Below are 13,361 nucleotides of genomic sequence, written 5' to 3' on the forward strand. Positions count from 1 at the left end.
GCAAATGAAAAGAATAGAACATTCATCGGTCGGAGTAAAAAGATCGGCGTACGTAACTTCATTTTCTAGAGTCCCCATGAAGTTACGACCAGATCGACATCCTTCGCAGTAAGCGCTGTGGCCCTTCGATTCACAGCCTCGGACTCGCCGCCGGTAGTCCGAATGTGCCCCGAGGATTCCCTACACCATACAACTATATTTGAAAAGCCGCTACCGGATTACTTTTTGGTTAGCATGCGGTGAATCCGGGACTGATGATTGAAGTGGCCCGCTGATGAGTTCTTTCGTTGTTCGAGGTTGTTTTTGCACGGCCGCCGGATGAGAAACGCTCGATCCAGCGGCCGTGGTTTTTGAAAGTACCGCGTCTACTAGCGCGCCCTCTGCTCTAAATTTTGTTGTAAAAATACCCCGTATTTACCAATAAAAAAGAGCTGATATTGTAAAAAAATAGTGCTACTACAGTAATTGCGTTTATAAAAGTTAGAACTTACGTGCGAGTTACTTTATACGAGACCGTGGCGTGGTTCCCTCATATAAACAAATTGTATGCAAACAGACTTCGCCGTGCGCTGCCGGGAACAAAGAATGCGTGGCTTCTAAAGGCTTGTTCTAGGTTATTCGGATGGGTTAGGTTTTATAAAAAGTGCAGAGATCATGCAGCGTTGTGGCAACGCAGTTCTGGAACGCATGGTGCTTGTAGGTAGGCGCAAATCACGAATACTTGTTTCTGCAGTTTGAAAATGAAGGGACACACTGCGGGTTGAGTGACGTCACTAGACTCGACCAATCTGTGTCCGCCTTTGCAGGAAGCAGCGAACGACGCGCCTCCGCTGCCGTCGAGCGCCACGATTGGTCCTCTCAGTCTGCGCGCAAAATTATGCGCAATGCAGCATGCAAACAGGAGTTTGTTGTTTACGCCATTTGTGGCTGTCGTAGTGTTGTGTGATCTTTCTTTATCGCAGTGATATACTTGTCATCCGTATGTGCTTCGTGTAACGTGAACACCTAGGATTATTAACATGTCGGCGAATAACGCGAAAATACCAACGACGGAACGCGTCGTGAAAAGTAAGTCGTTTTTATCCACCCTACTCCCTGGCGTCCATCGTCTGTCCCGGAATTTTAGCACAGTCCGGCGCCATTTTTGTCGGGTGCAGCCCCTTTAAATATGCAGTGCGCGACCGCCTAGCCTTCTTTCGCTTAAATTGAGAAACGAGCAGGGCGATTTCAGTCTGGAAATGCGAGCTGTGTGCATTTAGCACCTTCGGGGGGACACCGTGATGAGCTGTGGCTGCCTTTCGCCCTTTAAGCCTAACGTTCCCGGTGACGAACTCAGCTGATCGAACGCCGCTGCTGCCGTGAAGCTGCTTTTGAACCGAAACTCTGCCCGCAGTGAGCACTGCGGCGTAGCTTGTTTCGCCGGCGTGCAGCGCGCGATCTCTCTCTCTAGCGGCTGCATTCGTGTGCAGGTTCGCCGTGCGGCAATTTCTGCTGGCCGTCGGCACTTTTATTACCCGCTTGTCACTTGGCTGGTGTCATTCCAATGGCCGTGACTTTAAGGGCGCACCTATTTTGGAGTGCGTTGGAGGCTGCAGGCGTCAGCTACGCGAACACGAACGCGTTCACTTGGTGTCGTCGACATCCCGTTGCTATCGGCCCAGGGCTCTTGGTCGGGCCATAGTGCCCGGCGGGGGCGAGCCGCAAGGAGCCCGATTTTGGTGCTTGAAAGCGGTGCTTTCGGGCGGCCCCTCGCTCTGGAGTCCCGTACCCGAGCTTTGCTAGCGGCCCGGCGCGCAGTGCCTCCTGGGTCGACGCGTTTTTAACAACCGCTCCTCCCTGTTGAGGCTGAAATTGGACGTGACGGTGGCGTTTTTTGCGACCCCTTGCGCGCTCCCGGCGACAACACCCGGGCGCCTTTTGGTCCTCGTGTCGAGAATGTGTGCGCGGGGGTTTTGCCGAACGAAAGGGGAAGGTACCACGGCGGGTTGCCATTTTGTGCGATCGCCGTCGATGTGGGCGATCGGCATGAGGGTCGTTAGTACGAAACCAGGAAAACAGCGGCCAAGGTCGCGGTCCGCGCTATCGCCGGCCGGCCGATCCTCCGGGCTTGGCGGAAGCGATTTTATTCCCAGGGTCCGAGCGGCACTCGCCTGGCCGCCGAACCAGATTCCGAGCACGCTGCTGTTAGCGTAGGCACTCGCCTGGCCGCCGAACCAGATGCCGAGCACGCTGCTGTTAGCGTAGTGACCGTGTGCTCCTCCGTGTGCAGGCGTGCCGTTTCCCCCGAGCCACAAGCTGACCCTGGGCGAGGTGTTTGAGGCGAAGAGCGGCAAGCCGCGCATCGAGGCCCTGAAGCAGCACTTTGTGCTCGAGGGGCGCATCGAGGAGGCGGCCGCCCTGCGCATCATCAACGAGGGGGCCGCCCTGCTGCGCCAGGAGAAGACCATGATCGACATCGAGGCCCCCGTCACCGGTGAGCCGCCTCGCGGGGGGGGGGTGCTGCGGGGCGCAGCAGTACCTGCAGCAGCAGCTACTGGCACGCCCGGCACGGGGAGGTTGCTCGCCGGGCTGCACTGCGTTTGTGGGAAACGGGGGCTGACCAGTGTGCTCGCCAAAGGCAGGCAGGGGAGGCTGCGGGGTAGGCCGGCACTGAGGAAGGGCATGTGGATCTGTTGTGAATTCCCTGTCTGGCATTGCCTCTGACGCATGCATAGAGGCCTTGCTTGACAAAGGCACTGGAATGCGATCCAGGGGGGGCTGGTTTGGTTGTCACCCAGTGATGAATGAGCAAGGAGCAACAAAGCAAGCCCTGGACTGTTGTCATGCGGGGGGGGGGGGGGGGGGGGGGGGGTGAATGATCTTCTTAGGGTGACTCGTCCACTTGCATCACTGCACGCTGCAGGCAAGGCCTTGCGCACTGTTGTGAGGCCTTTGCTCGGTGGGCAGAGATGTTTTGTTGGTTGTCGGGGCATGCCTCCACTTCTGAAAACAAGTGTAACAAGTTTTTGTTTTGCTCCCAAATACAACTGCCTTTCCTTTCCAGTAGAGCCATCTTAATGCAAGACTGCCGTGTGGCTAACTGCATGCAAGGCGTGATGCCTGGGGACCACAGGCGCAATAAGGTAGCGAATTGGGCGAGTTGGAGTGCGTTCATAATGGTCAGTGCATGCGAAAACCAGACAAGAAGCGCTTGTGCCGTCCTTTCTGTGTATGTGCTGACCATTATGACCACTGGTGGCAGCATAACCGGCTGTTTGGCAGGGCTAAACCAGACATCAAGTGTGGCTATCAAACTGGACCCATCGTGAATGCATGCGTGAATGTTCTCAACTGTTTGGTCCGAACGTTCCTCTCTTTGGAGGAGGGCCTGCCTCAGCTTGGGCTGGGCGTCCATTGCTCCTGTTTGTGCAAGGCATCGCTGCGGCCCTTCCTTGTCGGGAAGCTGGCATTTTGTGGCTCCCCACGCGAGGCCTCCTCTGTTTGCTGCTCCTTTTGACGGCGGCACTGTCCCATTTGCAGCCGCAAGGTTAGTGGGCTTGCACAGGGCAGACCAATGACCAGGTAAGGCATGAAAACCCATGAGCAATTGGTATGGGACCGACTAGTGTGCTGCTGTCTGACCCCGAAATGCATGGTGCCACGTGCGTGGGTGGAATCAACGTTCACCTCAGTGTCTCTCAAAGCACAAGTGTGCTTCGAGCCATCTTGATGGCTCGAATAACCATCTTGATGCATGGTTATTTCGCTGTGTGCGGGCTGCACTTTTTGTGCTACGATGAGAGTCCACTTAAATATGCTTTTTTAGCGATGCAATATTTATTACTACATGTACACTGCAGGTTGGGTTAAAATGTACCACGGGGACTTCGATCGTTTTTGCCAGTTGCTAGTCTTGCCATCTGCTATAGACGTCCTGTATGGTCGGCACGCCACTCAACCGGCTGGGTGCCTTGGTGCTGTCACGGGATGAAGCTTGTTGGTGAAGAACCAACAGCTGAATTGTTTATCCAGGCGCTGCAGTAGGAATACTCAGATTTTGCTCCACAAAAATGTTCCCTAGTGTTGTAAAGAACACAGTGCATGGCACACTTCATTCATTTGGGGACTCTGGAAGAAAAAAAACCGCTAAAATACATGCCTCAAACCTCATCTACTATTGCCTAAGGGGGAGGTGCAACCATTTAGCTTTCTGAGTGACAAAACACGCAAAATAAAATTAAACCTGAAATTTTTGAAGCAAGCAGGTGAGTATAAGTTAGCAACATTTCCTGCGGATCTAACATAAAATTATGCAGAAATGGTAAGAATTGTCTATAATAAACGATCTTCACCACTTCTGTTCAGTCCCAGTTTTTTTTTAATATCCACGTTTGGCTGTTAGCCAGATTAGCTTCTTTTTGTTGTTTTAGTTCATTGGGCTACAGCTAGGCGACAGTGCGTTTCATCTGGTCGATCTTGTTCTGTTACAAATTGTGTATGTTTCACTGTTATAAAGATTAAATTGCTCAATTCTGCCAATTATTCATTTTTGTACTGAGACAAGGCGCTACACATTTGAGATTTTGCGATCTCTTGACATGTTTTGGTTCGATTTTTTTGGATGGGGCATTTTTGTATTTGTTGTGACAGGGCAGTGTACAAACTAGGAGAGAGACAGACTTCAAGGCTGTAGAGGTGACTAAGAGAAGATTAGAATGCTGGTGGAAGACAAGCCGCAAGGGAAATATAGCCTAGGACGTGTGAAACCTGCAACGGACTAAATTTATTTCAGCTTGCCCTTGATAGCAGCACTAGAATTAGAGGGACACTGAAGTGATATGTAAACATTGCGGGATTACTTGCGCAAATTGTAGTCCGGAGTCCCCAGGCCATGTTTCGACCACCCTGGGCGCGTTTACGTGATTTATTTAGTAGAAAAATCAATTCGAAAATGCTGTCCTCCTCTCTTTACGCTCGCCCATTTTCTGCGGCGTTTTCGTGTGACGTCGCGAGGAGCCGAGCTCGCAATTGGCTGCGCTACTGCACGGCTCCCCGGCCTTCAGGCAGAGTCAGTCGGCCCAGCGTTTCGTCCGCCGGCCGCCGACGGGTCGTCGCAATTCGTTCGCTCAGTTGAAACGAAGCTAGGACACGTTTGTGAATGGAAGAATCTGCCTTTCTTTACTTGGTTAGTTTGTACACTGTATCTAGCTCCAAGTCAAGGTCGCTTCACCCAAGCGCTGCACAAGCGCACATGCGATGCTTCGCTGACTGGTACGCCAGTAGGAAAATATAAGGCCTCTTGAAGGCGGGAGAAGAGTCAGCGAAGTCAATATAGGTACTAAGGAAATAAAATCAACTGATATTTTTACCGTACAGCGTAAAACTAGGGTGCGCGAAGCACTTTTTTGCGCTGGGCAAACAAGCACAGCGGTCAGCAGCACGACTACGCATCTGCGAGCGCTTTTCCGTCTACGAAATGCAATTGCTAGACGTGAGCTATTGTGGAAACTCGGGCGACGCTTACTGCACGAGCTCAATACAACAAATAGTCACCTAAGCTGCTTGAAATGCCAAAACTAAATAAAAGTGTATACTGGTTGTACAATATATACCCATATTACCAAGGGCAGCTGAGCCCGCCCTGTGGCTGAGTGGTCTGGGGCGCTAGGTATGTCACTGCAAGTATTTTGCAAGTCATGAGTTCGAATCCCCGCGGGTACGTGCTTTTTTTTTTTTTTTTTGTAAGTTAACTTTTCCGTTTTCCGCCGATGTTTTCTATATTGAGTTCACCTTTTTTTGGGCCGCAACGTTCATGGCTCCACGAACTAGTTCACAAAACGCGCGCAGGCTGGCACCTGCGCGCTAGCGAGTTCTCGTTGGCGTGCTGTTGCCATAAGCACCGACTCTTGCAGGCAGTGGGCACAGGCCAGAATGAACAGACCCTTGGCCTGGTGCGAACACGCTTTTTATGATACAGGCATGAGGGAGGCAAGCTCCAAATATGGGGGAAAAGCGCATGACATTTGGGCGTCTACGGGTACGCGGAGGGCGTTCATGCACTGCGTAGGTCTCGGCTAGTGAATGCTACGATTCCAAGCCGTCCTGGGAGGCTTATCTTTATGCATTTTTACAGCTGACAACATGGCAGAAGCACGGTACGATGATTACTGAGTTATTGAGAATGCCCATCCAACAACGCCACCGGTTGTGTTTTACAGAACCGAAACCGAAACTTGTTTGGTTGCTCACCTTGGGCATCGTCCAATCACGGTGCCCGCTCCTCCCAACGTCACAGCTTTAGTTGGTGCGGCCGCCGCAAACTGCGCATGGTAGATTTTCTTGTTTCGCGCTTTGTAAAATAATTACCGATTTGTCAAGCGGATAAACTATGAAAAGTGTGCTAATTTGAGCCAGTCTACGCAGTGCAAGCAAAAACGGGAGCTTGACAAAGTCACTTCAGTGTCCCTTTAAACAGATGGATTCCTTTGTGAGATGGCACACGTGAGGGGACCCCAAACAGTCGATCGGTGGGTGGATCAATCATTTGTCATTTATTTTAATTCTAGCTCTGCTATTAAGTGCAGGCTGAAATTAAATTGCCGGTTACAGGTGTGCAAGAATATATTTTCCTCGCACTCGTCTTTCACCACCATTTTAACCTTCTTTTAGTTACCACTACATGCCTGTAGAGGAGTGTTGGAAAAACTACTTTGCCGAGGATGGTGTCAAAAAAACAAGTGTACTGTCGCTGTGCTAGCTTTAGACCCTGTCTACTTGGTACACCGTCCTCGCAAGGTGAAGAAGCAATCCAATCAGGAGACAAAAAAATCGTAAAAAATGCTGACTTTTCAAACACTATCTGCACAAAAGTGGATGATTGGCGAAGTTGAGCAACTTAATCGTTATAATAGTGCTTAATATGCAACGAAACAAAAAATGGAGGCACAAATATAACCAGACGAAAGTCGAACATAATGCAAACTAAAACAACAAAAATTAGCCCAATTTGGCTTACTCCCAAATGTGGCTATTAAAAAACTGGTACTGAATGCAAGCGGCGAAGATTGCTTACACTTTAATAGGCAATTGTGACAACTTGTGTATAATTCTTATGTCAGATCTGCAGGACACATTGCTAGCTTAGATATGCTCAGCTGCTTGGTATAATTCATTTTCCATCGCTCTGGTGTTATGTTACTAGATTTCTTGAATTAAAAATTGTGGCTAAAATAATTTAAGGAAGCGTAAAGGCATGTTACATGCAACATTTGCGAGCATCTCCCACACACAATTTTGATTGATTGTGGTGTTCAATGCACCAAAGCTACGCTTTGGCTTTGAAGCATGCTGTAGAGGAGGGCTCTGGATTAATTTGGCCACTTGATGGTCTCTTGGCACTTCTCGTTTTTCTCCTCCATCGTTGCGACGCTGAGGACGAGGTCGCGGGTTCGATTCCCGGCCGCCGCGGCCACTTTTCTCATGGAGGTGAAAAGCAAAAACGCCCATGTGTACGAGATTTTGGCGCACGTTAAAGATCCCCAGGTGGTTGAAATTAATCCAGAGCCCTCCACTGCAGCGCGCCTCATCGCCTGTGTTGCGTCGCCGTATTAAAACCCTGCAATAAATCAATTTTATGCTCCATCAGAAAAGCTGCTGGGATGAACCTGCATGCCGTGGGCTCAGGAGCACAGTGCCTGAGCCACTGTGGCGGGTCCATCCCAGGCACGGTGTGAATGCTACAAAATAATCTGCACATTTTAAGTTGTGCCGGAAACACATGGGTATTTGCTACATTGGGAGCGTCACGTTTCCTGTAAACAAATAACGCTGGTTGCTGCAAGCTTCCCGCGTACCTACTACGGGTGCCGGGCAAACCGCACTTCCACCTGGTAGGTAGTGCGAGCGAACAGTCGCGCGTAGAGCCATTTTTGGTCGGAGTGCACGGCGTCATGCGTAAAGCTTTGCTCTTTACATAAACGTCATGGTAGCAGTTGTGTGGGCCGACCTACGATAGCCAAGTCTAGCATCGGGGAGGAACGCACCTCGCTTTCTCTGAAAGTGGGCTTGTCTCACGCCTTCTTACTTGCTTCGAATGTTGGCATACTGCTGGCTACTGTGCTGCTTTGGGGTTGCAGCAGCTCGTGGCCCAGGTGATGAACCCTGAGCATTGTTTTCCTAGCTGGATTCTTGGGAGGAGAGGCGTTTAATTTCAGGGAAAATGTCATTCTGGACCCTCCACCGAGCAGCACGTAGATGGAAAGAGGGCATCCTTCTCGGCCGAGTTTGATGTTGCTCAATGTGTGCTTCACCTTTTCCAACAAGCCGTAAAGGGTACCTAGGTTACTTTGATTGGTCAGAGTTAATGGCGTTTGGAGGCCTTTCGAAATGCTGGGCCCAAGGTTTGGCCGTGCCAGGCGACTGGTTGCAAAATGTGGCATTGTTGACCGTCCACAGACCAAAAATGGCTGCTTAAAAAAGTTCCTGTGTATACAGCACAGTATAGAGGGTACATTTTGGTCCATAAGGGGTTGGACCCGGATGTCTCAGACCCTGGTGCCATGGCAGCTGCGTGGTTCTGGCTGGCTAATACAGTCAGACCTACTTGCAACGATTGCAATAAATCCACAAAAAGGGGACGCTTAACCCTTTGAGGGAGCACAAGGTCGCGGGTTCGATTCCCGGCCGCGGCGGCCGCTTTTCTGATGGAGGCGAAAAGCAAAAACGGCCGTGTGTACGAGATTTCGGCGCACGATAAAGATCCCCAGGTGGTCAAAATTAATCTGGAGCCCTCCACTACGGCGCGCCTCATCACCTGCGTTGCGTCGGCAATCAATCAATTGACCCTGCAATCAATTAACCCTTTGAGGGTCGAATTTTTTCGCCAAATGCGTCCCCCCAGGGTCGATTTTTTTTTATTGCTGATTTAGATTCTACAGACGAATCTATATCGAGAAAAAATAATCAAATTTTTTTGGGTGACCGTGAAGTGACAAAAAAAATCATTTGTGTTGTTACATGCATGTGGTTTATTATGGCGTTACACAAGAAACATTCTAAATAAAAACAAGAGAGTAACAAGCCGGTACCTTTTGAGTGAATCAAAATCAGATAGACATCAGTTTCGCGGGCGCAAAAAGCGGGAAGTGCCCGGAGGACGATAACAAAACCAGCCGCTGCGCTCCCGCTGGCGTGTGCCAGCGTGTGCGGGTGCGCGCGGCTGGATGCGGGAGTGATAGACGGCGCACCGCTCATAAAATACAAAAAAAAAAGAGAGAAAAGAGCCTCATCGGCTTCGCGCAAGAAGCGAGAGGCGCCCGGGTACTCAGTGGGCGATACCAGAGTCTTTCAATGCCTTTCTGGTCCTGAAACTTCGCCGTCGCGCTATGGGAGAGCTTCGTACGCTGCCGCGCCGCAGCGCTGGTGTTGATCGGAGGACAGCCGGGGGCGTGGTCAGAGCGCATTTGACAGGGAACGGAATACGGAGTAAGATAAACCAGACTCTCTCCACCTTATCAGCAGTGCGATTTCGCTTTACATGTCGTGGGCCACTAAAATGGACTTATCATTTTGTGAGTGGCGAAAAAAAATTGGTTCGAACGGGCATGCTGCTACTGCGTTCCTGCCTGAAGGTCTGGCTACAGAGCACCGGGGGCCGTCCAATGCCCTCCGATCTGCGGCGGCGCCCCTCGCGGTAGCCTTTGTCCCCGTACAAACCTTGGCCGGGAGTTGCATGACCAGAGAAGCATTGGACTCTGGCGATACCCAGCGCGCCTCCTCGTTAGCAGATGCGCAAGCGATAGCAGGCGCGCCGCTGAAGTAAATCATAAAAAAATAAAGAGCCAATCGGCACAAGAAAAAAATTTGACGTATTTCCGAAGTGAGGCAGCATATACCAAGCAAGAGAAGTTGGCGAAAAAGGTGCGCTTTTTAAAGATACAAGCGATGCCGTACATGTACGGCCGTGACCCTCAAAGGGTTAACCAGTTTCTCGTTTATTTGCACTTTGCAAAGACATGCTACCGTTTTATTGCAGAAATGAAGTGATGGTTGCTTGCTTTTGCACTGTAATGCGCACAAAAATCTTTCCTAGGCTGTCCAAGTGGTCGGCGTTCTCCTCTGATAACAAGGTCCTTGAGAGCCGCGATGTAGTCCAACACCTTGGCAGTACTTACTGGCTGTGTATATCACGTATATGTGTCTATTTTAGTCCTGCTTGTGTTGTAACCAGTGCAGTTCAACGAACCAACGAAATAACTGAATGAATGCGGAAATGATGGAAAGTCCCGGTTGTGTCAGTCTCACTTGGGCGGACACCTTGAAGACAGACCAGTTCCTTCGTTTGTTTTGTCGGCTTTTGGTTCTCAAGCTTCAAAATACCATGTGGCGAATGAAATTTCGAGTTACCGAAGGGAAAGGAAGGTGCCGTCGACGAGGACACGCGTGCATTTGACGGCCCTTCATCCGTTTGTCTGCAATTCTTGGTGGCCAAAGCTGCGAGCAGGTTGTGGCAAGGCTTGTTTAAACGTTTTCCCAAATGGATTAAAAATGAGCTGGTGTTCTAAATAGACGTGATTGGCAGCCTGTTTGCATTGTGGCTTAAGCAAATATTTTGATGAGACGGGGCTTTTGATGTCTCTTATGGAGAGTGATTATACAGTACCTTCAAAGCAGATAGAGGGCAACTGAGCAAACTACGCAGATGCAGTATCATGCTCTGCACACAGTGTCAGCTTCTCCATGTTGAACACTATGCCTAAAGCCACATCCATTTCATTCATTTTCACTGTCATGGCCATAGAATGTGTGAGTAAAAAAACTACTGTGCAAGGCACACGAGCAAAACCTTGGAATCAATCTGTTTGGTTCCTGGCCACTGTGGAGCAGTGCAACCATTGGTGGCAGAAAGACTTTTGATAGGCAGGCAGAAAATCCTAAAGTTATTAAACGGGTCGCTCAAGAATTCTACTCGTGTGCACTCATTAAGAGGGGAGTGTTCCTTTCAGTCTTTTACATGCTAATTGAATGCGAAATGCTTGAGCCATCAGGAAAATGGCACTGTGGAAAACGTCCAGGGATGCAAGGGAGGAGGCCGTCGTCTGGGAAATGCTGATATATTTACACTATTTACATAGAACCGTACCGTGAGCAGCCATCTTGATGCCTCGCCTAGTCGTAGTCTTCCTCTCGTCTCTGGGTCTGTTGCGCGCGCTGCTTGCGTCGTCCTCATCGTCGTCGAAAGTTCCAACAGGCACTTTGCAGACGTACGGAGCATCCATGCTGTTCTTATCTGGAGAGCCATGTTTGCTTCTGACTGTTGTTAAAGGGGCAGTGGCGGCAAAATACGAAGTTGGGCTCCTTTTTTTAAAAAGGCTGCGTTGTCCCAATAACAGTATCGATTTTATTGCAGACTTCAAGCAAATAATCAGGATGTTAAAGAAGCACTGACACGAAAATTTTGTTACTTTTATTGCTTTTATCGATGCTTAATGGCCCGGCGAACCTGAAACAGCACTTCAAATACTTCAGCGCGCGATAGTTAATTAAATTGAACGGCCTGAAAATCGTTTGTTTGATATTCCCGCGCTTTCATCCCGAACGGCGCATATGACAGACTCCCTGCCTGACCTCACTGCTTTGTGCGGACGTCACCGGCGCCTGCTTGAGAGGGTGTTGCGCCCGCTCACCGCTCGTGGGGCCGCGCGCATGAAGTGACATCACGAGCTTTTGATGAGCGCTGCCGCATCACTTCTTTTGGCTCTCCCTGGATGATGTCACGCTGATGTCCATTTGCTGAGTGCCGCTCCGCGCGCTGCTCCGTTGGCGCGATGAATGAGATCCAATTAAACGATGTTCTTTGCGTGGCAGGCCGCTCATATTTCAGCCAGGGTATTCTGTTGAGTGAAGGAAGCGAACTGTGCAATAATATTAGTGCCGAAAATTGGTGTCAGTGCTCCTTTAAAGAAAATACAGGGTGTCCCAGCTATCATGCACCAAGATTTAAAAAAAGAGAAATTGTGTAACTCGAAGAAAACCTAGTGCATAATGTTGGGAGTACTGTGGAGAAGCGGAGAGTAATTTTTTCGTTAATGAGACTTAATTAATTAATTGTAATTAATTATCTAACTCGATAAATACTGTCCTAATCACTAAAGTGTCAATGAGGCACTTGTAGGTAACCACGAGGGGCATCTAACTGCGCTATTTTCAGCGACGAACTAATTGCGTACTCATTTATTCTGACTGATAAAGGAAACCCGCGAAATATGAAAAATACCACGTGACGACGCTTATGCGCGCATTGTAAAGCAGCGTCCCCAAACAAAGCTGATTGAAAGCAACTGCTTCGCGTGTTACCCGCCCGAAGAGACAGCGCATCACCTTGATAATAGCATGCATGGAAGGAGCAGCAGCAGCAAGATTCGCGGGACGCGTGTGCAGATAAGGAACAAACTCGGTCGCGATTTCTTCTTTCTTTTGTCTATTTCATTCTGGCTAACTCAGAGGCAGCCTGTTTGAGGGCGTTGCTTTACGGTGCGCGCGGAGGCGCCGTCACGTGGTATTTTTCATATTTCGCGGGTTTCCTTTATCAGTCAGAATAAATGTGTACGCAATTAGTTCATTGCTGACAATACCGCAGTTAGATGCCCCTCGTGGTTACCTTCAAGTGCCTCATTGACACTTTAGTGATTAGGAGAGTATTTCTCGAGTTAGATAATTAATTACAATTAGTTAATTAAGTCTCATTAAAGAAAAAAATACTGTCCGCTTCCTCACAGTACTGCAAACATTATGCACCTGGTTTCTTTCGAGTTACGCCTTTACTCTTTTTTTAAATCTTGGTGCATGATAGCTGGGACACCCTGTATATCAATCAGTGGTGACAACACCACCTTTACAGCCGATTTCACAAGATCTTGTTTGTGCAATTGACGGCTGCCGACCTGAGCCAAGTAACATGACTGGGATGTTGTAGGAGGGCCTCTAGATTACATAACCTGAGTGGTAACGTGCAGGTAATGATTATATTTTTAATGCTGGCCCATTACTCCTGCCGATATCACATCACTGTAGCCTGAAATTTGAAATTTTTTCAATATTTCGTGTTTAAATTAAAAAAAAAAAAACTCTTTCCTGGCTGAAGTGGAAGCTGATGGAGTTACCAAAGCCTAGTTTTTTCAAATTGAGCAAAATTTTTTTTTGTCTTCCTGGCCCCTTTCAGTGCTTTTGAGGCATAGATTTTTGAAAAGCACGTTATGTCATCCAGAAGCCCAGGCGAATTTTGAGGGCATGACAGCTTCCACTCTCCTTGGATAGCCCTGCCATGGTGTCATTGATACCCGTATCATATCGGCATTGTGCGTGCACATTTGTTTTACGTTGCC

The 13,361-nt window shown here is 49.2% G+C and overlaps 1 protein-coding gene across 4 annotated transcripts in view; it reads left to right on the plus strand.

The window, feature by feature from the left end:
* The first annotated feature begins 854 nt into the window (after positions 1-854).
* Positions 855-13,361, plus strand: part of LOC144176865 (serine/threonine-protein phosphatase 2B catalytic subunit 2-like) — a 64,755-nt gene continuing 52,248 nt past the window's right edge. For 3 of the 4 annotated variants that reach the window (XM_077705237.1, XM_077705238.1, XM_077705239.1), the window contains exons 1-2: positions 855-1,068; positions 2,270-2,473. In XM_077705237.1, coding sequence (XP_077561363.1) covers positions 1,020-1,068; positions 2,270-2,473 — 253 coding nt within the window. In that variant the 5' untranslated portion in view covers positions 855-1,019. The remainder of the gene's footprint in view (positions 1,069-2,269; positions 2,474-13,361) is intronic. The other variant, XM_077705240.1, reaches the window with a different exon arrangement.

The sequence above is a fragment of the Haemaphysalis longicornis genome, unplaced genomic scaffold (genome assembly GCF_048455015.1).
Source record: "Haemaphysalis longicornis isolate Haplotype H1 unplaced genomic scaffold, Haemaphysalis longicornis Haplotype H1 scaffold_1, whole genome shotgun sequence".
NCBI lineage: Eukaryota > Metazoa > Arthropoda > Arachnida > Ixodida > Ixodidae > Haemaphysalis > Haemaphysalis longicornis.